Source organism: Camellia sinensis, chromosome 12 (genome assembly GCF_055761805.1).
Source record: "Camellia sinensis isolate YWXY chromosome 12, ASM5576180v1, whole genome shotgun sequence".
NCBI lineage: Eukaryota > Viridiplantae > Streptophyta > Magnoliopsida > Ericales > Theaceae > Camellia > Camellia sinensis.
In genome coordinates this window covers 83,410,317-83,437,250 of record NC_138972.1, presented here as the reverse complement: position 1 = coordinate 83,437,250, position 26,934 = coordinate 83,410,317, and the positions used below count along the sequence as shown (strand labels likewise).

Genomic DNA, 26,934 nt, shown 5'->3' with positions numbered 1-26,934 from the left:
CTCCAATACAGATAAACTTTCCAAATTTCAAGGTGAGTGATAATACATTTCAAACTCCACCATCTATATCAATATCCATCCAATTTTACATTCCCAACATTAATTCCATTTATTTATACAAAATAAATATTTGAAACATTTAGGTCAAAACCCCTTTACTTCCAAAATCAAATCCAAGTATCAAAACCAATAATTTTATCACTACTCAACCTCATTTTCACTCCCATAGCCATTTTCCATACAACCATTTGAAAACTCCTATTTTGATTTTAAACCAAAACCCTAGGTTCGTTCAAAAACCTTCAAAACCACAAGTTTGTTTTATAAAAACAAATAGCTAAGTTAAAAATCATAAAAGAGTATAGAGAACCCTTACCTCCAAGCTAGAAGACCAAGGAGAGAATCGAGAAACCTCAAGGAAGTCGAAATCTAACTTTGCTCGGATGAAAACGAAGCTCTAAGTAAGCTCTACCTTTTTCTCAAAGGGAGTAGGGTGAAGAAATCAATGGATCCAAGTGTTTTAGAAGAGAAAATGTGAGTTTTAGATAGAGAGGGTCTCAACTTAGGGTTTTAGAAAGTTTAGAAAGAGATATATATATATATATACATATGAAAAAGTTATATAAAATGATCTTTTTACGAATTAATATGCACAGCTCGCTCAAGCGCAAGAGTTGGCGCTTGAGCGATCAGACACAATAAGTTGTTCTGCTCGAGTACAGAATACACACTCCCAAAAGTTTTACAGACAAAAGATAGTCACTTGAGCGCAAGAAGTCTCACTTGAGCGAAAAACACTACCTCCCCAATATCTTTGTAAGCCTGCAAAAGTACTGGGAGCTCATAAAGCTCGCTCGAGCACAAGAAGTTTTGCTCGAGCGAAGAGGCCAAATTTTGGACAACAACAGTTTGAACTGACTAGCAACCAACCAGTTTCAAACGCAACCAAGACACTCCAATACTCAAACTTAATGAGAAATAAGGAGAAACACGGTATGAATATCTAAATAAGACAAATGAAACCCGGATTCAAAACATCAACGAGTCGGGTCTAAACCAAGAACGCTATAACCTCTTCCCTTAAGGAATTTCATCCCCGAAATTTTAAATCAAACATTAAAATCATGTTTAAACCAATTACAACAATGATAATCAATCAATTCCAACATTATGACCCATCCTTCGGTCATTCATTCTTATCAACATGATAAACAAGTTTTCCATACTGAATATACAATTCACATTTTCAAAACATATACAATATTTATATTACATCAACATCATAAAAGTTTCAATACATGGTTAAACATTAACAAATAGATTCGGATACCTCTCACGGACTTCCAACTCACGTTTCCAAGTTACTTCCTCGACTCTGTGATGTCACCACAATACTTTTACCAAAAGAATTGTCTTGGCTCGCAAGACTTGGTCTCGAGTATCCAAGACTTTCACTGGTCTCTCCTCATATGAGGCATCATCATCTACCTCTAAGTCGATCCAATCCAATCCAACACGTGCGATGGATCTAACTCATACTTCTGAAGCATTCAAATATGAAACACATTATGGACCATGGAAAGCTGTGGTGGTAACGCCAAGCGATAAGTTACCTCTCCAATCTGCTCAAGGATCTCAAAAGGTCCAATAAATCTAGGAAATAACTTCCCACTCTTTTTAAATCTCATCAAACCCTGCCTAAGTGATAGCTTCAAGAAGATATGATCTCCTACCTCAAAAGACAAAGGTCTCCTCCTACGGTCTGCATAACTTTTTGGGCGACTCTGGACAGTAACCAACCTTTTACAAATAAGTGAAACTTTCTCCGTCGTTTCCTAGACTAACTCTAGATCCAACAAAGGTGCATCACCCACCTCGGCCCAACACACAGGGAATCTACACGGTCGGCCATACAAGGCCTCAAATGGTGCCATGCCAATACTCGACTGGAAGCTATTGTTATAGGCAAACTCTACTAAGGGCAAATGTCTCTCCCACGATCTCTTAAAGTTAAGAACACAACCCCAAAGCATATCCTCTAGAATCTGATTAGTGCGCTCTGACAGCCTGTTAGTCTGAGAATGATATGCGATGCTAAAAGTCAATCTCGTGCCCAAGGTCACCCATCTTACACCAAACAAGATCGGAGATGATGATGAAAATGAAGAAGAATAAGAGTCCCAGCTCTACATCAATGGCGATTGGGCCTTATCTTTTTTCAATCTTCTCAAGAATCTCTCAATTCTTTCTCTTCACCATGTTCATATTGATAGTAATATATATATAATCTGTGAGTTGTTGATTTGGGTGATTTGTATATATATCATCATCACTAGGTTCATGGTGATAATGATATATACGTATGTATATTCATTTTCATTTTCTAGATATATGTGTATGATGGAGAGGACAATGAGGGTTGTAGAAAGAAATGGAGAAAGAAGGGTCGAGTTGGGTTCCAACTTCTATGCTTTTTTTTATTGTATTTTATAAATATGTTCAATTTTCTCTGGTTTGGTGAAAACAAAGACAGAAAAAATTAGTCAAAAACAGAAAAATTTGTGAGCAAAATTTTAACCTAGAGAGCAAAATTTTAACCTAGAGAAATTCTCAAACACAGAGAAAATTAGAAAAATTGAGCAAACCGGAGAAATTTTGATTCAGAGAAATTTCAAAACATAGACAAATTTCTCTATGTTTTAAAATTTCTCTAAAAAAATGTTAAGAGACCTCAACCACTATGCAAATATTGTATGTTCTTTATCCTATAAACTTAATACCAAATGCCTTAAAAAAAAATTGCCCAAAAATAAAAATGTAAGCAAAAATGTTGTAGAGTTACATAATTAATTTTAATTATATTTGGATTTAAATTGAGTGTCGTCCTTATACATTACAACAAAATCAAACACATAAATTAAAATAATTGAAGAAAATAATATGATGAAAAATAAATGGGATTGAACAAAAATCTTCTTCAAACTCCTGGTCTCTTTGAAATCACTTTGAGTTCGAGGGGGGACCATTAGTAAATACAATAGTAAATATATCTTTTATATATATTATGTATTATTTCCATAAAAGGATAAATAAGATAAATGGGGAAAAAAGCAAATTAAATAAAACTCTAATAATAGAAGAATTGAGAGTAAAATATTTCGTTTATTTTTTTAATAATTAGATTTGAAACATTTTAAATTAAAGTTTATCATATCTTTTTTAGTATATATGTATATCCATATCCTTTTTATTTCAAATTTTACCTTTTTTCATAAAAAAATAAATTTTTATTAGAAATTAAAAAAAATGAAAAGGAAGATTTATAAGACTACCAAGTAAGAAAGATAATAATAGAAGAATTGAGAATAAAATATTGCATTTATTTTTTTAATAATTAGATTTGAAATATTTTAAATTAGAATTTATTATATCTTTTTGAGTTCCATATGTACTAGTATAATACCTGTGCTATGCACGGGTTAAAATAAATAACTAAAATTATTTTTAAAATTAAATTATAACAAAAACTTTATTTAAAATATAAAATAAAATTTATTTAATATTAATTAGTTCCCATATAATAATTATATTTACGATAAAATATAAATATATTTCGTCTTGATGAATTTCGTAATTTTTGTTTTTCAATTTACCAATTATCTCATATCTGTTATGTAAAATCAATTACCTTATCAATAAATCAAAATTGAAGAATAAATAAAAAATAGAAAAAAATATAGAGTATCAGTAACCCCAATCTTCAACCCACTCCTCAAATAAGATTTTGATAATTTCGATCCTACTAGGTTGCTAATTATAACCTCTAAAACAGTCTTATTAAATATTAGTTAATTATATTTACTAATATTTTAAAGGTTAGACCAATTAAACATTTTGCAAACCCTATAGCCATTTTCTTAATTTGAACTCCATATAGATCATTTTTAATTTTTGATTTTTCATATTTTTTAATTGTTTTATATTAAAAAAATTTAGAACTAATATACTACACAAATAAATTAAACTGAATATATATATAAAACAATTTACTCTAGCCCATAGGCCTAGAGTATTTGAATGAAGATGTGCTAGACCATTTTAATAGCTAGTACCTAAATCTCAATATTTATTTAGTACGTAACTTGAGCAAAAATGATTACCTGACTTATAATTAGCATGGCTCAAATAAAAGGTAATGCATGTACTATATGTGAATTTATAATTTTTTTTTCTCATTTGTTAATAAATTTATGCATAATCCACATTTCAAATAAGAATTTTATAAATTTTTAAGAGTTAATCACAAACTTTAAAAAATAAAATAAAATAAAAATAAACATGATACATTATAAATATGTATGAAATAACTTTATTAATAAACCATTTTTATTAAAAAAATTCTATACTTAATCAAATAGTTCTTCTAGCATTTGAAAATTTAATATTTATGAGTAAATTTAATATTTTCAAATACTCCAAACATTTTTCATATTTAAAATTTATGAATAAATTTATGTAATTTTAAAATTTTATACTTTATTAAAACTTTTAGCATTACAAAATCAATAATTAAGTTTTATCAAATATGCTTTAAATCTAATCATCAATCCATTTTTTAAACAAAATTTTCTCATTCAAAATTTTACCAAATATTTATTTAAGAAAACTATCCACATATTAGTGCACCATGTTTACGATCATTATTAAGCTTATGTAACTTAAGCCCTAATCTAAATGCACCTTGTATTTTTTAAATTTTGTTTAATGTTTGGCATGACACATAAAATGGTTATAAATTATAAGTAAAATTTAAATTATTACCTTAAAATAAATTGTAAATTTATTTGGTGCAATATAGCTTTTGATAATCTAACATTTTTATTGTGTAAATATACATAATGCCTCAAAAGTTATTACCAAGACGAAAGATATGAAACTCTTATATTCATATGTATTTAAGGATTTCAAATATTTCAAATAAGTTTTCAAAAAAGGAGTTACAAATTGTAATTTAAAAAACCTCTATATTTTAGCCAAATAAGCTATAAAAATATCAAATAAATTATAATTTAAAATTACAACCAAATAAACTATCACACAATAAAATGTAATATAATATAATATAAAAATATAATAAGTATAACATTATTTAAGAAAAAGTGCACCAACTATAAAATCTGAAAATTAAAAACAAACCTTATAAAAATTTAGAAATATGAAATCATGAAAATTACAAAACATAAATGCATAATTTATAACCATATGTATCACCCAAAAGAAGAAGAAACTTCCAATAAAAATTTGTTAATAGAAATGCAAATTTTCTCAATAGCCTTTATTATCCATATTTATGTACTTGATAAATATAGATTTTAAACCGTTGAACCTCGACCAAAGATATTGGAGATTTATTTTATAAAATACACTTAGATTAAATAAGCATGCAATAAATTTTTAGAAATTAACATAATTGTTAGATGCATAATAGAAATAAGGATGCAAAGGCTAAAGATTAGAAATTGATCTTTATAAAAAACCACAAACTTACAATGAAAAAATTTATCAATTGAATTCTTCATAACAACTCCATCACTAACAGTTACAACATTTGATGAACACCGACTCTAAGTTGACTTGATTCCAATAAGTGCAAGAGAGAAGATTTATGGGAAATGTGAATTACTTTTCACAATTTGTGATACACAATTTTAAATTTTTAAAATTGATTTAGTCTTCTTTCTTTTTAAAAGTCATAAATAAAGAGAAAATTAGATTTTTTTAAATAATTATATGGCACACTTTTAAATTTTAAAATGGGTTAGTATACTTTCCTTCGAAATTTCATAAATCATTAGATAGCTATATATTTATTGTTGAGAAAGTGTTACCCAATAGATTTTTTTTTTTAATTTTTTAATAATAAATAAAAATTAATTAAGAAACTTAGTACGTGCATTTGGAAATAAATAAATAAATAAATAATTTTAAAAGCTTACTATATTAAATTTAAAAGGAGCATTATTATAAATTTTGAAAAAAATTTCTATATTAGTTATAGCATAGATAATGTGACCATTTGAAAGGTTTTATAAATTTTAGATTCTGTTGAATTGTTTATCATATTTAATGACGGATAATTTTAAATTTTAAAATAGAAAATTATATATATATTTAAAAATCATAAATTATGAAATAATTATAATTTTTTTTATGATTATAGTTGGATTTTAGTAAATTGCTTCCATACTACTGGCGCACAAATTTAAATTTTAAAATAATTAAGCATACTTTCCTATTAGAAGTCGTAATTTATGAAATAATTAGAGTTAACCAATAATTTTTTTTTTAAAATAAAAAAACAATTAGATTTTAGTGAATTGCTTTCATATATAATAGCGCACACATTTAAATTTTCAAATAGTTGAACATACTTTCCTTTTAAAAATCGTAATTTATGAAATAATTAAAGTTTCATTGTTATGATTAAATAAGAGTTCAACCAATAAAATGTTTTATTATTTAAAAATCAAAAAATTATAAAATTTAGTTTGAGGGTTCAAAATTCTCACAAGCCTTGTCTTTAGAAAGACCATTTTCTTTATATATATATATATAGATATCCATATCTTTTTTTATTTCAAATTTTACTTTTTTTTTCATAAAAAATAATTTTTTTTTAGAAATTAGGAAAAATGGAAAAGAAGATTTCTAAGACTGTCAAATAATAATAGAAGAATTTAGAGTGAAACATTTCATTTATTTTTTTAATAATTAAATTTGAAACTAGTATTTATTATATCTTTTTAAGTTCTATATGTATATCCATATTTCAAATTTTACTTTTTTTTTCAAAAAAAAAAATAATTTTATTAGAAATTAGGAAAAATGGAAGGGAATATTTATAAGGCTGCCAAGTAGGAAAGATAATCTCAACTTTGAGAGAGTTTAGAAACATCGAAAACTATACTACATTTGTAAATATATATAGTACAGATTTTCTTTCATTCTATTAAAACTACATTCCTTATATTATATAAAGATATACAATATTATTAAATATTCAAAATAAAAATACACTAATATTAAATATGATATTTTCCTTTTTTGTTGACTCATCTTCATTGCCTATATATACATATTGCAATAGCTAATTCGTATATATAAGCAGCCCCTTTCTCATACAACAAAGAGAGACAAAACAATGGCAACAGGATTCAAGGTTTTCATCTCCCGTATCATATCATCCTTCCAATTCTACCGCTCCAAAAACCCTTCCAACTTCTTAGAAAATCCTGTCTCTTCATTCCTCCAACTCTCCCCAAACCCTGTCTTCATTGATTGCCCGCCGACGACCCCACCCTTTTCAAACCCCACTACTCCTCCTTCAAGCACCACGTGTCCTCCATCTTCTCATCCGTCAACTGTGGGTTCAGAGCTCGGCACACAGTACACCTCTGAAGACGACCTCACTGAATCACTAGAATTCAAGTGGGGCGAGACGCCGCATCGCGAAATCTACAACACCTCCATCTCCGGCGATTCCGACAACAACCTCTTCCTTCCTCCGCCGCACATGGCGGCAAAGAAAAAACAATACGACGACACGACACCGTATCATCACTTCCTCGACCGACAGTGAGTTGTTTGGTGACGAGAGAGACGGGGAAGAAGAAGGGATCGTAACGCTAGTTTCGTTTTCACGAAATCACAAGAAGAGGATGAAGGGAGCGAAATGCAATGTTTCGAAAGAAGGAAAGGTGTGGTCACCGAAGATTGAGTCGCCGGTGAGGTTGTCGGGGTTCAAGAAGCTGATACCATCGTTTGAGGCGAAGGGGAAAGTGAAGGAGAGCTTCGCAGCGGTGAAGAAATCGAAGGACCCATATGAGGATTTCAAGAGATCGATAATGGAGATGATATTAGAGAAGCAAATGTTTGAGGTGAGAGATTGGGAGCAGCTGTTGGTGTGTTTTTTCTCGCTGAATTCGCATCATCGTTACAGGATTATTGTAGAGGCTTTTACTGACATTTGGGAGACATTGTTTTTTAATACTAGTTGAATTTCCGCTCATCATCATTGAGTTTCTTTCAATGTTCTTTGAAGTTTTTGATAATTGTTAAAAGAAAAGATTAAAAAACAAATTTACTAGCTTTGTGTTATTAATTATTAGAATCTATGATTACTAATGTGCTGATGGGAATGAATTTGGTCATGCATGCTCTCTTTTCCTTTTGTTTGTTTGCTTTTTCTTTTTTTTTTTTTCTTGTTTTTTGTGATCTAAAATATTTGACTTAAAAATTGGTCTCTTTTTATTTGTAGTGGGATTTAGGAATTTAATATAATAGACTTGAAATTTTAAATGTTCAATACAAAATCCCACTACAAACAAAAGAAAACCCATTTTTAAGTCAAATATTTTAGATCACAAAAAACAAGAAAGAAACAAAAAGCAAAAAATAGAAAAAGGGCACATGCATGACCAAATTCATCACCATCAACACATTAGTAATCACAGATTCTAATAATTAATAACACAAAAGCCAGTAAATTTATTTTTTAATCTTTCATTTTAACAATTATCAAGAGCTTCAAAGAACATTGAAAGAAACTCGATGATGATGAGTGGAAATTCAACTAGTACTACAAAACAATGTCTCTCAAATGTCAGTAAAGGGCTGGTAATGACTACGCGAATTCAGCGAGAAAAAACACTCCAACAGCTCCAAATCTCTCGCCTCAAACATTTGCTTCTCTAATATCATCTCCATCATTGATCTCTTGAAATTCTCATAAGGGTCCTCTGATTTCTTCACCATCGCGAAGCTCTTCTTCACTTTTCCCTCCGCCGCAAACAACGGCATCAACTTCTTCAACCCTGACAACCTCCCTAGTGACTCAATCTCCGGCGACCACACATTTCCTCCTTTCGAAATGTTGCATTTCGCTCGCTTCATTCTCTTCTTGTGATTTCGTGAATACGAAACTAGCGTTACGATCCCTTCTTCCTCGTCTCTCTCGTCGCCAAACCTCCTACTTTCGGTCGAGGAAGTGCTGATACGATGCCGTGTCATCGCTTTTTTTTTTTTTTTGCTCTGTCATTTCTTCTTTGCCGCCGTGTGCAGCGGAGGAGGAAGAAGAGGGAAGAGGTCGTTGTCGGAATCACCAGAGATGGAGGAGTTGTAGATTTCGCGACACGGCGTCTTGTCCCACTTGAATTCCGATGATTCGGTGAGGTCATCTTCAAAGATGTACTGTGTACCGAACCCACAGCCGACGGATGAAAAGATGGACACGTGGTGCTTGAAGGAGGAGTGGTGGGATTTGAAAGGGGGTGGGGTCACTGACAGGCAGTCAATGAAGACGGAGTTTGGAGAGAGTTGAAGGAATGAAGGGACAGGATTTTCTGGGAAGTTGGAAGGGTTTTTAGAGTGGCAGAATTGGAAGGATGAGAAAATTCGAGAGATCAAAACCTTGAATCCTTTTGACATTGTTTTGTCTCTCTTCGTTGTATGAGAAAGTGGTTACTTATATGTACGGATTAGCTATTACAATATATATACATAGGCAATGAAGATGAGTCAACAAGAAAGGAAAATATCATATTAAATATTTAATATTATTGTGTATTTTTATTTTAAATATTTAATATTATTGTATATCTTTATATAATATAAAGAATGTAGTTTTCAATAAAATGAAAGAAAACCTATACTATATACTATATATATATATATATACGACCGTGCTAGGGAGCTCGAAAACGAGCTCCCCCGAATCCCCCTAATCTTGATTTTTTTTTTCAGAAGCAGAAAAAGAGAAGAGAAGGGAGAAGGAGGAAGGAGAAAGGAGGAGGAGGAGGAAGAGAAGTGGACTGGAGGGGGCCATAACAGTGGGAGGAGGCGGAGGCGGGGCCGGAGGCGACGGCAGAGCTGCTGCAACGATCGGAGCTGGGCGACGGGCTGGGCGATCGGCGGCGACGTGCTGGGCGATGATCTCTTCTCTCTTCCCCTCTTCTTCTCTCTTTCTCTCCCTCTTCCTCCGAGCTGTTGCAAAGTCGAACATGGAAGAAGAAAAAAAAAAAAAAAAAAATCCCCAAAACGACGTCGTTTTGGGGATTAGGGGGATTAGGGAGAGCCAAATTCGAGCTCTCAAACATTATTCATATATATACAGATGTAGTATAGTTTTCGATGTTTCTAAATTCTCAAACTTGGTCTCTCATTCAAAGTTGAGATTATCTTACCTAGCAGCCTTATAAATATTCCTTTTCATTTTCCCTAATTTCTATTGTAAATTATTTTTTTATGAAAAAAAGTAAAATTTACAAGAAAAAAGATATGGATATACATATAGAACTCAAAAAGATATGATAAATTCTAATTTCAAATATTTTAAATCTAATTATTAAAAAAATAAATGAAATATTTTGGTTGATATAACGTTGGCCAGTCTTCCTCTACTTAAGTTCATTCACAAAGTTTTTTTAGGGATTTTAACACTTTTGTTTCCTGCTGTGTGTGAAAGCCTACAAAAAGGTTTATCAGACAAGGTCTAAAAGTCAGTTCAAAGTCGCTTTGCTTCCCTTTCTCTCTGCGGGAAGTGAGAGCATTAAAAGCACAAATATCAGTCTCTTGAGAATGGGGACACAGAAAATGTTACAGTATCAGGACTCATTAGGCATTGCCCATTGTTGATGAGAGGCTGATTCCAACGCTAATTTTGCTTCCTACTCGGTGGCCTCATCCCCAAACCAACGAAAAAGTCATACCTTCCCTCACAGCAAATCCATACATATATCCATTCATGTGTATATATTCATATTTTGTGGGGTAGTGAATTAAATTTAAGCCCTTGACTATTCATTGTATTTGAAGTCCGTACGTTAATCACATTTTCATTGCTTCACTTCACCCATTCTTGATCAATTTTTGAATCAATCGTTACGGACAATGAGCCCAAATGTTGCAGGACAGAAGGCCACATGGCCCCATTTGTTTGGGATTATAGGAAAGGGATTGAGATTGATACTAAGGTGAGACCCACTATATGAGATGTTTGTTTTGAGAGATGGAAAGAAGACTCATATAGTATTAGGACTGGCCTTGAAAGGGGAATTGAGATGGAAAAGGTAGAAGTGGTGTTAGAAAAATAGTCCTAAGGACTAAATTTTTTTTCTTTTTTTATAATTTTTTACATGTTGGGCATATTTTTATTTTTTTTTTGAACATTAATGTCTGATGTTTAATGTTTTTGCATTTTTTTATTTTTTTAATTATTTTACATAAAAATAATTTAACAATCCCTACACTAACAACTATCATCAAAACAAACATAATTTTACTTAATCCCCTCACTATCAATCCCCTTACTATGAATCCCTTCCATTCTATTTCTGAAAACAAACGGGGTTGATAATTGAAATGGTTGCTGAAAAGAAAACCAGGAAAGGAAAGAGAAACCTATGATGTATTTGTTAACAACTCACTACAGATTTATCTATTTAAACAAATAAATTCTATTTACAGTCGAAAAATATCAGTCCATCCCTCTATTCAAACCAGGGGTTTTAAATACCGGCAGTTATGTATTGTATGGGCCATTAAGTAACAGGATTTTGAACTTCTGATACCATTATTTACTAATATATCGACAACTACTGTCCAATTTCGACCACTACGCCGATGTTTATACATTCCCTATGCTCTTGTTTAAATCTATGCTCCTGACCCTACATGCTAATAACCAAAACCCACCACAATTCCATTTATCCTGCGGAACTATTAAATTTATAGGTTACTTTTTAACCTGTAAAAGTACAATAGAAAATCATGTGCCACATAAATAAGGAAATTGATTGACCACAAACAAAAAGAACAGAAGGAAGTAGACTTACTGGGAAGGTTTCTTAGTACAAGTACACTTTTAGATTGTCAGCTTTCACTGATTAGAGTGTTTAGTCGATCAACTGCAGACTGTATTTTGTGCCTTTCTTCAAGGACCATGTTGCCTTCCTCAGATGACTGCATTATGATCATATGGAAGAGAATTAACTTACATGTGCATGGAAACACAACTGATGACTAGTTGCTAAAAGCATAAAAATGGTGTTGGGCTATTTAGTCACTAGCTGTTCAAAGATAGAACTGATGTGCTGCAACAGTGCAAAAATCAGATTTAATTTAGTAAGAAAAGAAAATAACTCCAATAATTGTAGGCTGTGTGAGCATGTTAATTAACCAAACAGTGTAACATTTTAAGTACTTACCCTAAGAATGAAGCTCCTTTGGGAAATCTATGTTTTGGACATGCTCAGGAACTACTGCTTTTGTTAGAGAATGAAATTTAGCAGAGGGAGGAAACTGACAAACAAGGAAGTAGTGATTACATCACGTAGTGACTACCCTTGTAAATATACTGACAATCATGCTCCACTAAAATCTCAATAACCTTTATTTTCTAATTCCTTAAAAGTTCAACTCAACTGGACAAAACTTGATCCCTGTTTACTAGGGTAGGAAACATAAAATTGTCTCCTCTAATTGGATCCGTACATAGCCATAAACTCAAGTAAGTTCAAGGGTCTGTGTCCTTTATCTTGACATCAATCCATGCCTCATTTGGCCTACTTCCTTCTAAACTTTCAATTTAGATAAAATTACTCTTTTGTGACTTTGCGCCAGTTGGGCTTCTTGCACACAATAATACCATCTTCATCGGCTTTACCTAAATTGATATTCAACTGGTGCCAGTTTTAACTTCCTACAGATGCATTCACTTCTTATTCTATCATCTCTTTTAACACCTTTGACTCATCTTACCATCTTCATTTCAACAATTACTCAATTTTTCAAACATATTTCTTAACTATCCAACTTATATACAAGAAGCACAGACACAACCCAACATGATAATTTTCAAAAAATGCAAGACACAAAACGTGAGGGATATGCACAAAATATATGATTTTATATATTTATTACATGTCATATATAAAAATATATCATCCAAATATAATAAAAATGCAAAATAATACTAATTTATTATAAATCTACATTTTTTTTGGAACAAACATTACTGTTTTTCTTTTATCATTATATCTTAAATTAATTTGCTCAAATTTATAATTAGTTTAATGTGTTTTAAGCGAGAGCATGTTTCCCCCAAGTGTCCAAAGTGTGTTTGGGACTACAAAAATTAAAATAATTAAATAAAAATTAATATAACACATTTGGACAAGTTTCTGTCAGGAAGTGTTTAAGCGAGAGCATGTTTCCCCCAAGTGTCCGAAGTGTGTTTGGGTCTACAAAAATTAAAATAATTAAATAAAAATTAATATAACATGTTTGGACAAGTGTCTGTCAGGAAGTGTCCAATGACTGAGTGTCCAACATGGATCCAATACAATAACACATGAACATGCTAGTCCATGCTTCTTAACTTATATCATATTAAGCAGTCATTTGATTTCATTGTAGCTAATAAATATACATTTTTATCATCAACAAGGCATGCTGCTGTCACTACATAAGGGTCTACAAGCATAGAAATAGGAAACATTAAATGAATTCTGGAAACAAACCTTCCAATCTTGCATTATTATATTATAGATAAAGTTCTAGACTATATAATTTTATTGTCCTTGAAATAGAAACATATACACAAAGCTCAGTTCACTATAAAAAACAAAATGATCAAATTTTGGATAATGTTTTATTGCCTTAAAATGAAAGATAAACTTTAAAGGTAAATAGGACGACAATGATGTCTCTTGCTTTAGGTGCAAAATCATACCTGTACCACGAGTATACTCTGTAAAATGAAGTCAATATCTGTCTTGCATGATGAAAGAATTTTCCAGACTTTAACATCCTTATGCATCAGTAGGACAACAGAAACAATTGCAGTTATCCTACTCTTTTCAGTTACCAAAGATCCCATCTTCCTTAAAACAAGATTGAGTAGTTTGTTGCTCCTATAAAACAAGATATAGCAAGGCAGGAAATAATAATGTCTTGTGCTTCTAAGGACTGGGATGCGGGATTCATCATCATCTTCTGGAAAGGACTGCATCAGAAGTAGAACGATTCAATATTAAGTGGGTATTGTGACAAAAAGTAGAGGCCAAAGAAGTAGCATGATAAAACAATAAAACATCTCCCGAAGATATACATGCCCATAGCTTTTGCTTGGGCCCATGGAGCACCAAGGACCTAATTAGAAAATAAACTACAAAAACTAACCATGATCTTTTTTTTTGGTTGCAAAGTTTCAATCAAAAATATGCGGGAACAATTCAAAAAAACCAACCACCAAAAAAATGTGGAAAATATTTTGAGGATTCTTTACATCTGGAAAACCAATGCCAGTAATTGATGGATGACAAATAAATATTATACTAGCATATGTTGGTCCAGGGGCATGGAGGAGGCTTGGTAACCAAAAAATGGTTGTTAGCTCTAGGACATAAGGTCACCACCACTTTTTTCAGAGTAAGACCGGTTAAACAAAATGCCTTGGCAACATGGCTCTATATGGAGTTTTCTCGATTGAGCCAGTTTTTGTGTTCTACGTGCTACAATGTTGAATAATTTGTAACATACTCACAGGTTAAAGCTTGAATGACCTTCAACAAGGGTTGTATCCAAAACCAACGTAGAAATTAGAGAACATATACGATGAGAAACTTCTATGGAACTTTGCAAAATAGACAGTCAGTCACTTTTTGATCAACAAAAGCAGTGTCTCTTGATAGCATATGCAACAGTGACTAGGCCCAGATGATCATTTACGAAACCTCTAGTCTCCATATAGTTGCGGGGGGCTGTTAAAACCTATCACCTACTTCACCCACTAAACCTAACCCACTACACCACTACCACCTCACCTACTCCACTAAACCCACTACACCACTACCACCTCCACTTCACCTACACCACTACCACCTCCACTTCACCTACTCCACCTACCACCTACCACCACCTACTCTTCTATATATAGGAATCATTGTAGCATTCAATAATTCAACAATTACAAACATCAATCAATAATACAATTCTCTTTTTCTCTTTATACATTAAATTTCTACATGGTATCAGAGCAAGGTTAAGCACTTAGTATTTTTCGCTTCACCGGCGGGCGGCAACCTCGCCTTGGCCGTCCGCCGGACCTCAACCTAATCTGCTAAAATTTTTCTACACATACCTTGAAATTTCCTTTCTGAGTGCACTACTGTTCAGTCGCCGGAGACCACCACCGCTTGCACGTCGATGTCCCTTTGCCAAAGCTCCGTCGCGACACCGGCCTTCCTTGCGTCTGGTTTCAATCCCCTGCTATTCCAAGCCACAAAATAGGGCACGACTTTTGAGGGCTCGATATCTATATCCATGTATATCTTTTGGGTAGTCTATATACACACTCATACAGTGTCTTCTACACCGGTAACATGGTACAAGGGCCCAACCCTTCTTGATGCCCTCGACATGATTACAGAGCCCAAGAGGCCATCAGACAAGCCTCTTCGTCTCCCACTTCAGGATGTCTACAAGATTGGCGGTATTGGTAATTTGGCCCACTTTTTTGATTAACACCAGCATATAATTTCAAAGAGATAACTATATTATATAATTTTTTCTATTTTAAAATATTTTTCCACCGTCCAAACCTTTTTTTTATCTTATATATATAAAAAATTGGATGGAACTCACGTGGGTGCTACTTTTTCTTTTTCTTCTTTCCACAGCCCAACTTTTCCTTGAACCTCAATTTTTTATTATTAAAAATAAAAAAATAAAAAAATAAAAAAATAAAAAAAATTCATTCCATCTAATTTTTCTGCTCAGTCTTGTACCTTCAAGCCATTCGGATTTGCACAATACACTCATTTTATTTCTATCGGGATTTCGCCCTGATCACAATTTTACACCAAAAAAAAAAAAAACAACAACAACAACAACAAACCCAAACAACCACATCCACAGGCGGGATTTTTCTTCTCTACTCTGCCGCCGGTCTCTTCTTCTTGCCTCCGTCCTGAGCGGCCCTTGCCGGTGCTGCCTCCGTGTTTTCCACGCCGCCCAGCACGTTCACTCCCCCATACTCCTCCACTGCAGCATATGGCGGACCTCCAAATCGGAACATCACGGTGGCCTTCCGCTTCAGCTCCTTATTTTCCGCCTTTAGCACACTTATCTCTGCTCGCGCATCCTTATACATGCGCTGGAGCAGAGCCAGTTGGGCGTTTAACTGCTGCACCTCATTTGTCCTACTCTGCAGCCGGTGCGACAAGTTTGTGACCGCAGTCATGGTTTCCACACATGACTTCAATGTATACTGATTGGCCTCAATATCCGTTTGTACTGCCATTTTTTGCTCCACCGACCGCATCGGAAAGTTCAACGGAGCAAAACCAGAGGTGTTTGGTTGAGGTTCACGGGCCACCGCACCTGTTATCTCTCCTGTTGACTCGTTGAGGTCGGGAAAGAGAGTGAGCAGACCACGGGAAGAGGAGGCCATGTTCTGGGTAGCTGAACGGGAAGAAGAGGCCATGTTTTTTGGGTTGTTGAGTGTTTCCGAGAAGGGTTGGATACAGAGTATTTACAGATTGTTTCAGAATGACAAGTTCAGAGGTTTCAGTCTGGTTTGGTTTCCTCCGCCTCCGCATTGGTTTATATTGACACTGACGACGCGGCCGACACGCCGCTCTGTCGCTCACGTGCCTCGCCGCGTCTCCGGCTCACCTTTTGATGGCTCGACGCTTTCTGTCGGGCACGACTTTTGATGAAGTGGGCGCGCTTTTTGAGGGCGCAACTTTTGATGGCACGCCTTTTTATGGATTGGGCACGTCTTTTGATGGCACGCCTTTTTGAAAAATTAGGCACACATTTTGAGGGTGCGACTTTTTAAGGGTCCGACAAGACTCTGTAAACTGTCCCGACATTGATTCCGGTTAGCTCCTTCATGGGTCCGACAAGACTCTGTAAACTGTCCCGACATTGATTCCGGTTAGCTCCTTCATGGGTCCGACAAGACTCTGTAAACTGTCCCGACATTGATTCCGGTTAGCTCCTTCATGGGTCCGACAAGACTCTGTAAACTGTCCCGACATTGATTCTGGTTAGCTCCTTTATGGGTCCGACAAAACTCTGTAAACTGTCCCGACATTGATTCCGGTTAGTTTCTACAAGGGTCCAGCAAGACTCCGTAAACTGTCTTCTACAACGGTCCGACATGACCCCATAAACTGTCTTCTACATCGGTCCGACACGAGCCAGTGTCTTCTACATCGGTCTTCTACAACGGTCTGACACGACCATACAGTGTCTCTTATCCTCTTTTATTTTTTATGTATTTTCTTGTTTTGTTACTCTCTCCAAACTCAAGTTGGTTAGTTCCTATCCCCCTTGAGTTTGCGGGGGGCTGTTAAAACCTATCACCTACTTCACCCACTAAACCTAACCCACTACACCACTACCACCTCACCTACTCCACTAAACCCACTACACCACTACCACCTCCACTTCACCTACACCACTACCACCTCCACTTCACCTACTCCACCTACCACCTACCACCACCTACTCTTCTATATATAGGAATCATTGTAGCATTCAATAATTCAACAATTACAAACATCAATCAATAATACAATTCTCTTTTTCTCTTTATACATTAAATTTCTACATCTTTGTACACATTTTCTCAAAGTTAAGGAATTTAGTTCTTGCAATCTGTCCCACCAAATGGTGGCTATAGCTATAGGAAGACTTGGTGACATAGACGGGTCAGTGAATAATGGCCTTGTTGCTCTGATGGAGAGAGGAATCTATGATTCACTTTTTGGGAAATTGTAACAAATAATTTCAATAAAATATTTCAATTTCTTAATTTACTATGTTCAATTCAATTCTATGTATACTTCTATCCATATCATAATTGAATGTACATAAATGGCTGTACTGGTGCTCTTATTTGAAATAACAACTATTCTACGACGTTTTAAGTGGTAGTGCTCTTATTTGAAATAACAACTATTCTACGACGTTTTAAGTGGTGCTAATGATTTAACGTTTATCTTCCTAGAGTTTCAAGGACTGCTACTACTTGTTAAATTAGGCTTGGGATGAACAGAGAAAAGGTAATCTGGAGGTAAAATTATTTTCTGGTTTTTTCTTTTTTCCACCCTTGGGTGGAGAGAAGGAACCATTCTAAATTGCTAGAATCTTAAATAATAAAGGTGTTCATGAAAACCAACACTGCCAGCTAAATTAGACAGAATTAGTAATTTGATATGATGAGACAATCCACAATGCTCATTGTAATCTTTATAAATTGATTGCAACAAAAGTTCAAGGAGAATAATTACTTACAGACACAACATCAATTAAGTATCCTGGAAGGAAATTGCTTAGATTGATAATACTCTGTTGAGAAAATCTCGTGGGTCTAGCGTCAAGCGCGACAAGCATCCTGAGCAGAGCACATAAATTGTCTAAAGCTGGGTTCAGTATCTGAAATAAATAAATAAAAAAAGGGGATGGGGCTACAGTAAGAAGTTTATTTTTGCAGACACATCAACAGTAACAGAAATAAATAATAATAATAATCAATGGAATCAGCGAAATGAGGAAGAAATAATACAATATAGAGTCTAAAAATGTAGTAAACAACAGATAATGAGACGAGGGTGATTGAGTCAACTCACTATCTGGTCAAGAACTACTTTCTCTAGTATCTGGAAAAGAAGATAATAATCACCCATCTGTAACAAACAAGAGCAGACGGCACGAGTGATTGACTTAAAAATTCCATAATTTGAGATCTCATCATTCTCCAACATAGGACAACTCTTTTCTGCATAACACAAGCCACGCGTCATACTAAATATAACCAACTCATTAATTGAAGATCTATTTCAGAAGCAAAAAAATTCTCTCTTAAAAGAAATTATAAATAGTGATATTGGTAGATGGAGAAACAGGAAAGCATATTTTTCTTCTCCTGATAGAGAAGACAGTCATGAAGTTTCAACCACATTAGACATACAATAACTTTGCTTATAACCATAGACAACTGACAGAAAATCTTGTTTGCGTGGAGGAGCTCAATATTTATAAGCAAACTCAAGGTCGAGTTCATTTTCTCTGTCGGTTTAGCACTTACTATTTATTGTATTTTTAATTAGAGGTTAATTAAAAGTTTTTTAATTTATTTCCTTTTTCTTAGGGATTCTAGTTTCCTGTTTTTATTAGGGTTTCAAGCTTATAAATATTAAGTTTTTTGACATTGTATTTTTCAACTTTGGAATAATATTGAGTGTTTAATGCTTTGGCCGTTGTATGAGGGTTGTGGCCCTTCAGCTCTTCCCCTCTCTTCTTTCTTGTCTTTCCCTATGATGTGTTACATCACACAGATAGTAACTTTATTGGTTTTGTGTTCTTTGGTGTGTTAACACTGAAGATTCTATTTAGAACACAGAATGCCTCAGGGAGAGATGGATGAACCTCAGTATTAAACAAAATAAGAGCAAACAACTAGGGCCTTCTTATTTAGGAATTTTGAAGCTCCATTTAAAGATAAATTAAGTGAAGAAAATTGGAGAGAAAGGAGAAAAAACGAGTTTAAAAATCATAACATTAGAGTCACCAGGCTTCATCACAGGAAAACAATCTCATATTCTTCAAGGTGTTATCACTTAGAAATACAAGGAAATAAGTTATGTGTCGAAATGGGAAAGATAAAAGTTTATGATATAACTAGAGATTTTGTGAAGACTCCACAGGAACATGGAATTAAAATTTTAAGAAAAAATCTAGAGCACAAAATTAGCAATCTCTGCTTATATGGTGGAGATTGTTGATATATGGTGCCATCTAAAAGTTGTAAGTAATAAAGAGCTTGAGACGAATGATTACTCATCAGAAAATATAAACATCCCACCAAGAGATTACCCTCATCCAAAACTACTGCTTCTGTCACAAAATTACCAAATTACCATTTAGTAACAACACAAAACTGGCAAGGGAACAATGCCTTCTACCAACAGAAAATTTTATCAAATTGAATTCATGCTTACAGCAGGCAACAGAACCCATATATCAGAGATATCGCTGAAAAAATAACTGGGTGACAAGTAAATGTATCCAACTTACCAGCATAAACTTTGAAGCATGAGAGTAAGGTGACAAAGAAACTAATGTGGTCAGCAATTTGAATATGTCCAGCTTTATAGGACGAATGCAGAACCTCTATGATTCGAAATATTATAATTGGTTCCAAACCATCATCTGGAATAAATTGGGAAGTAAGATGATTAGACAAAGAATAAATAAATAAACACGCTCAACAGAAAAACAATGACATAGTTTTAGCCATCTTAAAGTGCCAATTTTTTAAGTTGCATTGCTATCAACAATAAATATATTCCCTAACTTGGATTTTGCCTCACGAACATCAATTTATTAAATAAAAGCGGATAACCTTGCTAGTATTGTATAACACATTTAGTATTCACCTGTTTTTCAGCTTACTCCATGGGCACATTTACCCTTAAAATGAGAGAAACACTTTTCAGTTGTAAATGCGGTGTTTTAGTGCTACACAAACCTTTCAATAAATGGGTTGTTGATGTATTTAAAAAATAAAGCCACTTGCAGTTAAAATAATGGAAATAAAAACATGTACAGCATAAGTTGACACATATACAGGATGAGTCTAAGCCATTATTTGCTGTCAGTACTGAAACCACGCATCATACACCCAGCATCAAAATGACAGAAATGGAACAACATTAACTTGTCAATGCATCTAAGATTATCCATAATGAAATTTGTCATGGTGTTTGAAACAACAGATGTACTCACATAAGCAGCACCAAGCTAATGACTTGAGCAGAAGGGAGTCCACATGAGAGAAATAATAAAGACAACAGATAGAAAACTCCTGAGCATCTCTATTGAGTTTAACAAAAGGACCATAAGATATATTTCCTGCAACACCACAAGTCACCAAGAAGTTAACTAAAAGTTCTCTAATCTGCATATACAAGTATATTTGGCCAATATAAAATTTTCAGACTTAATTCTTACTTTCACCCATGCAATTACAGTAAAATTCTGCCAATGAGTCCTGCATGTTGTCATACTCCTGTGCAAAGAAAGTGTTTGCAACAGCACATTGTCCCAGCCGAAGTAGAAGACTCAGTACACTCTGCAACAAGCATTGCAATCACTCAGGGAAAAAATACCCATGTGGCAATTGGATATGAAAACTAGTATCTAGGAAGCTAAGATTCTAATGTCATCATCTCCAATTTCTAGAGAAGATTTTAAACAAGCACTTGTTAGATAAAGTAAATGCATACCCTGGAACGTAATGGGTGTTTATCATCTAACATGATTAGCAGCAGAGGAAGCTCTCTCATCCAAGTAATCTGATAGTCTAACAATTCTGGATCACTTGCATCTAGCTGCTTCAAGCCTTGTCTCTGTGATTTGCATCAAAAAATTGGATTTTGGAGTTGAAAGTAGGAAAGAACAAAGAAGAAGGAAAAAAAAATTACTGTCTACATGAGAACAGCCAAATGAGTTTGTCTTGTCCACCAAAGAATGTCAAAAGAAATCAACATAGATACAAAGACACAGACTTGTGATGTTTGTATGCAAACAGCCAAAGGCTTTACAAGAATGTAAAACGTGGATAACTGTAGACAATACCATAAAATATCAAATATCAAATATCAAATTACAAGTATAGAGCGCATTGTAGAACTATAAAACCAAGAGCTTACCGGAACCAGCATTTCTTCAATTGCAGAAAGGCAAGCCCATTTCAGTGAAGACTCTAGATTGCAACTTTTGAAAGTCTCTGTAAAAGCCTGCAATTGAAGTACCAACCATTCAAAATTACAATTATAAAATTCATAATTTTTTCAGGAACTCCAACATCTTAGAGAAAAGATCTAGAAGTACAGGATCACCGAAGTTCTTAAACAGATGCCATCATCAAAAGAAAAGTAAAAAATTTGAGATGAGAAATGGCTAAGAATAGCCCCTAGTACCAACTTATTTGAGGAAAAAATAATGCAAACCTGTAGAATACGAGACTTCCAAAAACCCGCTACTTGGAATACAAGTTTCGGAATAAAAGGAATTAGTGAAAGTATGTGCTTTTCATGGAATGCTTTACCAGACTGTGTGCCACTGCATATCTGCAATTAACAAATACCAAGTTACCTTGAATTACTGAAAGAAAAAATCATCCCAAAAATCTCTGAAGTATAGAGACCAGATGCCAGAAAGGCAAAAAGAAGAGTAAGATTTAAAGCCTTGAATTAGTAGCACCCACTCCACATCCACCTCAAAACATATGATATAAATTGACAGATCATATTAGATTTAGGCTGGCCTCGATCTGGGAACCAATCATTCAACAAGCACCCTCTCTATTGAGACCAGCTTGCATTAAGATGGTTAATAGGTGGTTCAGTGTTGAGCAATCAGACTACGTAAGATTATGGCATGGAGTCTCTGATCATTAGATTGCGATAAGGACACGAGCATATAGGTAATTTCATATGAGACATTTGTGACATTGCACAAGAAAATTTTGGTTTAATTTTGACTATTGTATATGTTGTCTTTAAGTTAGAAAGTGTTTGGGATAATCTAATTAAGTATACTTTTTACGAAAAAACATGAAATATGGGTTGGATTTGAAGTGATGTGGTAGAGAGGTGATGTGACCCAAATAGGATAATATGCTAAAATAGCATGTGCTATTTTAGCACATGCCAAACACTCCCTTAGTCTCATTACTTAAGTTAGTTCACAATTAGGGTGTTACCGTATTTTCAAATCATGGGCTTAGCTGATTAGGTGGTTTTAATGACCAATATTTCTTGTTAGTGGTTGCTTGGTTGGGAAGTGTATTTGCTTTTAGTTTAGTATCATTAAAGTTAGTTAGCATATTTTTGCTAATATTTTTTATACGCATAGGCCAAAATCCGGACTACACCCTTGTGGTTTGGCCATGGGGCACTTTACCTCCCCAATTTTTAAATATATGCAAATTCATCCTCACATGGTTTAGGGCTAAAGTGTTACCATTACAAATTCCATCCAAATTAACAATAATTGTGACATGAGCCTAATTTGAGAAGGCACAGATCTCTGTTTGTGTGTTGCCCAAGAACCCTACATTTCATGTTCATAACGTGAAGTTTGAAATTTAGTTGTAAATAATTTGCTCTCTCATACCACTTCACCAAAACATTTCTTCATCATCGTTGTTCATTTGAGGTATGTTGACATAACCAATTTAATTATATTGGTTGGTAACCTATGGAGCATGGGTACTTTGAAAAACAAGTTGTATCCGTACCGGGTACTTACCAACGTATAGTACTTCGTATGGTACTTCTGCATACGTACCGAATACACGAAACATGTACTCAAATTTTTTCTTCTTAATTTTTGACGTACTCAAACGTACCTAGTATATATACAAGCCAGACCATGCCTCAATCGAAACAATATTTTCTTCTATTGCAAAGATAAAATTCATTTCACTAGACTTCTTTCTTATTTTTAATTTTATACTTAGCATGATTTTAAAATTAAGCTATGGTTATAAGTTATTTAGTATAATGGCATTTAATTTTGGTTTATACCTTTACTTTTGGCATTAAATGTTAATTGTAAGTTGAACCTTAACAAATTAAACCATTTAATCAATTTTTTCAAGACTCCAAATCAAAAATAAATATTTTTTTACAAATGTACCAAGCCGTATGTATACCCTATTTTTTTGAGATTTTACTGTATTGATGTACCCGTATCATACCGGTACTCGTACCCGTGCTTCATAGCTGGTAACATTCAGTTCAATTTTTCTGAAAAATTCCATTGTTGGTTGAATAATTGGCTGATGTGAAATTGGTTGGAAATTTCCATAGTTCACTGGAAAAATTCAAGACGCTTGCTAAACTAATTGGAATGGAGTCTAGAGCAATGTTTATTAATTTGATGAGCAATGTTTACCTTGCCCTGTATATTCAATGGACGATGTTGTTAAGGTGGTTCAATCTGCTGGTGGTGGTGGTGGTGGTGGTGATTGTGACCCAGTGGAGAGGAAGACGCTGTTACAGTGAAGAGGGTATATTACTTATTACCAGGTAACCAACTTTTATTAGCTGCTAGAGAATAGTTTTCTCAATGCGTGGCAATACACAGAAGTGTCACAAAAACAAAAAGTCTCGGCTTGAAATTCCAAGATCACAAAGCCTCTAGCGCAGTTAGCGACATCTCCATGTTCTCAAATTACAGCAAAACAATGACAACTAACATGCAAATGCTCTTTCCACATAGTTGGTTCCAGAGTCTTGAAATAAATAATGAGTATAGTAATAACTCATCTACCTGTTTCACTCAACTCCCAATCTTAAATTCATGTGTTGCCGATAAAGGCTTGACAGATTCTACAGAAAAAACCTTCAAAGAACATGAAATTCAATAGTTCAAGTACCATACCTCTTCAGAGAGAGCACATGCAACGAATTCAAGAAATTTTTCAGACAGAGCAGCAGGACATTGCCAGTCAGTTGTGTGTAAAAAGATTTCTGTAATTATAATATTGACGGCGAAATATTTATCATCATCCTGTTTCAGAAAATAGAAAGAAAAAAAATTTTAATCCATGCTACAATGACAGGGAGTGCAGTTAGAAGAGTTTCTATTGCAAAAATACTAGAGATCCCTAATGAACTACACACTAACTTACCAACTACTCACAATGAGGTGAGGTGTGGACCCCACACGTCATTGTCATCATTGTGAGTAGTTGGATTATGTATAATCTATGAAGCACATTGTCATCATTGTGAGTAGTTGGATTATGTATAATCTATGAAGCACAGACACCTCTCCTCTCCAAAGATCACGTACTAGTGTCCAAAACACATGTCAACTACAGACACTGTCGGACACGCTGGAGGAAGTGTCCCATCTTGTTTTTTTTATCCCCCTTTTTTTCACCGGAGTAGCATATGCACGGCTGATAAGTTTGCTAAAAATAAATATTGGACATATAATAAATATATAAATATCCAAATATATAACATATATTAAATATATAAAATTATATGTTTTGCATGTGTGTGTTATTTAAATTCAAAGGAAAAACTAAAGAGGGAAAAACACTATAGGAGCAATAAAAAAACATTATAACATCATATTTAATACAACCGTACCTTTCCTGAAAGGTGATGTGTTGGGTTGAGGGGGAACAAATCAAATAACTTCTTTAATGACGATGGCATGATAGTTTGACTTCGTATGGTTGCATCCAATCCTTCACAAGGCAGCATAGACACTTGTAGCTCATGCTGACTGTTATCGATCCCATAAGCAAAGAACCTGACTACAAGGTCTATGCTCTGAAGTATAAATAGCATACAATCAAACGATTGCACATCAAGGTGTCGCATAGTATGAACCAATCGAATAAAATCTTGGAAACAACTAAGTAAAACGGGCATAAGGTCCTCTAGTTTCTTTTTGATGACAGAAAATCCTACAAAGCCAAAGATAGCAGCAGGTAGAACATTAAAATCATTATTATCTCACTTTATCAAAAAATCAAAATCAAAATCATATAAGAAAAATGTAACCCAAAAAGAAAAGTGCAAGGACCATCATGAATTACAGAAAACTTCATGGTGCTGGTCTAGGACCCAGGTAGTCCAAAAAATCATACAGATTCAAACACAGAAACATTAAAATTCAAAGATTAAAATGACCTGAGAAATCTGATGCAAACAGCAGTGGAAGATGCAATGGGGAAAACGTTAAAATTCAAGGTATAATGTCCTTTCACTTACCAGCAGCATGTTTAGGTGTGTCAGGCTCAAAAGCATGTAAAATCCCTTGTGCAGCATCATCCTAATACATAAAAAGATCATTATATACCCAGAGTGTTCTAGGGTTTTTGTGTTTTGGCTCTGATACCAAAAAGAATGAAAATAATTATTTGGCTTACCTATGAATGAGGTAGAGCCTTGTATTTATAATGAAACAATATTACAAAATAGGAAACAAACAAAATAAGAAACGAACAAAATAGGAAACGAAGATAAAAAAGGTATTAAATCTGTGATTGACACAATCACAGATTTTATACATACTACCATAATTACAATATCACTCTTTCCTAATTTCAACACTACCATAATTATAATATCACTATTTCCTAATTCCAACAGCTACTGATGCAAAATAGTTGACATGCCGGACAGGGGCATAATGATTTACATGCAATTAGCACTACAGTGTCCATTCAAAAAACCATAATAAGAAATTTACTCCAAGTTGTCAAAAGAGGATTATGTCCTAACCAGCCAGGAGTGAAAGATTATAAGGAACTAACAACTCAATTCAAAAGAACTTTTTTAACTATTCGGCCCTGTTTGATTGCTGGATTGGGAGGACAAGAGAGAGAGAGAGAGAGAGGAAAAAAACATAGGGCTCCCAATTGTCCCCTAGTCCATGGTTTGGTTGGCCTTTTGTTGCCTGGGATAAGGCCCCCTGGATTTCTTACTAATTGGGATTGTCTGGATGAGCTTCCAGATTATTTCCCCCTTCACCAAATAGCAAATTATCTGAATTAAGCAGTGAGTTAAGCGCTTAATGCTAATCCCAAGATACAATTATATTTTATAATATCAAAATAGTAAGACATTAAACATTCTATATTATTGGAAAGGAAGTGTGAACAAAAATTCTTAACATCTATTTTAAAAAGGTCATATACACAAATAAATTGGAAGTTTTAAAATTTAGAATACTAAATATCTAACAAAGGATTATAGGTATACACATTATTTTTATTTTATCATTGGATCCTAAGTTATTTTCTTCATTCATGCAATAGTATCTAACTTATAG

General features: G+C 33.9%; 2 protein-coding genes and 1 pseudogene across 22 annotated transcripts in view; 1 reads left to right on the top strand and 2 right to left on the bottom strand.

Moving 5' to 3' along the window:
- The window catches only part of LOC114270634 (uncharacterized), a 36,271-nt gene that overhangs the window by 3,340 nt on the left and 5,997 nt on the right, over positions 1-26,934 (bottom strand). For 10 of the 21 annotated variants that reach the window (XR_014346705.1, XR_014346712.1, XR_003631996.2 and 7 more), the window contains exons 8-20: positions 25,872-25,932; positions 25,242-25,564; positions 24,523-24,651; positions 22,083-22,202; positions 21,783-21,869; positions 21,357-21,479; positions 21,082-21,202; positions 20,857-20,982; positions 20,146-20,280; positions 18,699-18,847; positions 18,364-18,504; positions 13,790-14,062; positions 11,892-12,018 (exon numbers count right to left, since the gene is read on the bottom strand). Coding sequence is in view for 12 of the 21 variants with exons in the window: in XM_082899087.1 (XP_082755213.1) it covers positions 11,929-12,018; positions 13,790-14,062; positions 18,364-18,504; positions 18,699-18,847; positions 20,146-20,280; positions 20,857-20,982; positions 21,082-21,202; positions 21,357-21,479; positions 21,783-21,869; positions 22,083-22,202; positions 24,523-24,651; positions 25,242-25,564; positions 25,872-25,932 (1,878 nt within the window). In the remaining 9 variants the exon portion in view is untranslated. Of the gene's footprint in view, positions 1-11,465; positions 11,804-11,891; positions 12,150-12,263; positions 12,358-13,789; positions 14,063-18,359; positions 18,505-18,698; positions 18,848-20,145; positions 20,281-20,856; positions 20,983-21,081; positions 21,203-21,356; positions 21,480-21,782; positions 21,870-22,082; positions 22,203-24,522; positions 24,652-25,241; positions 25,565-25,871; positions 25,933-26,934 lie in introns of those variants that run through there. The other 11 variants (XM_082899085.1, XM_082899090.1, XM_082899089.1 and 8 more) reach the window with 5 other exon arrangements.
- Positions 6,693-8,192, top strand: LOC145803700 (transcription repressor OFP7-like; annotated as a pseudogene).
- On the bottom strand, positions 8,516-9,504 carry LOC114270704 (transcription repressor OFP7; the record flags this gene model as incomplete). The annotated part of the gene is given in 1 exon segment (XM_028212274.2): positions 8,516-9,504. A coding segment is annotated over 1 exon segment (849 nt), but the record flags the coding sequence as incomplete, so codon positions are not given.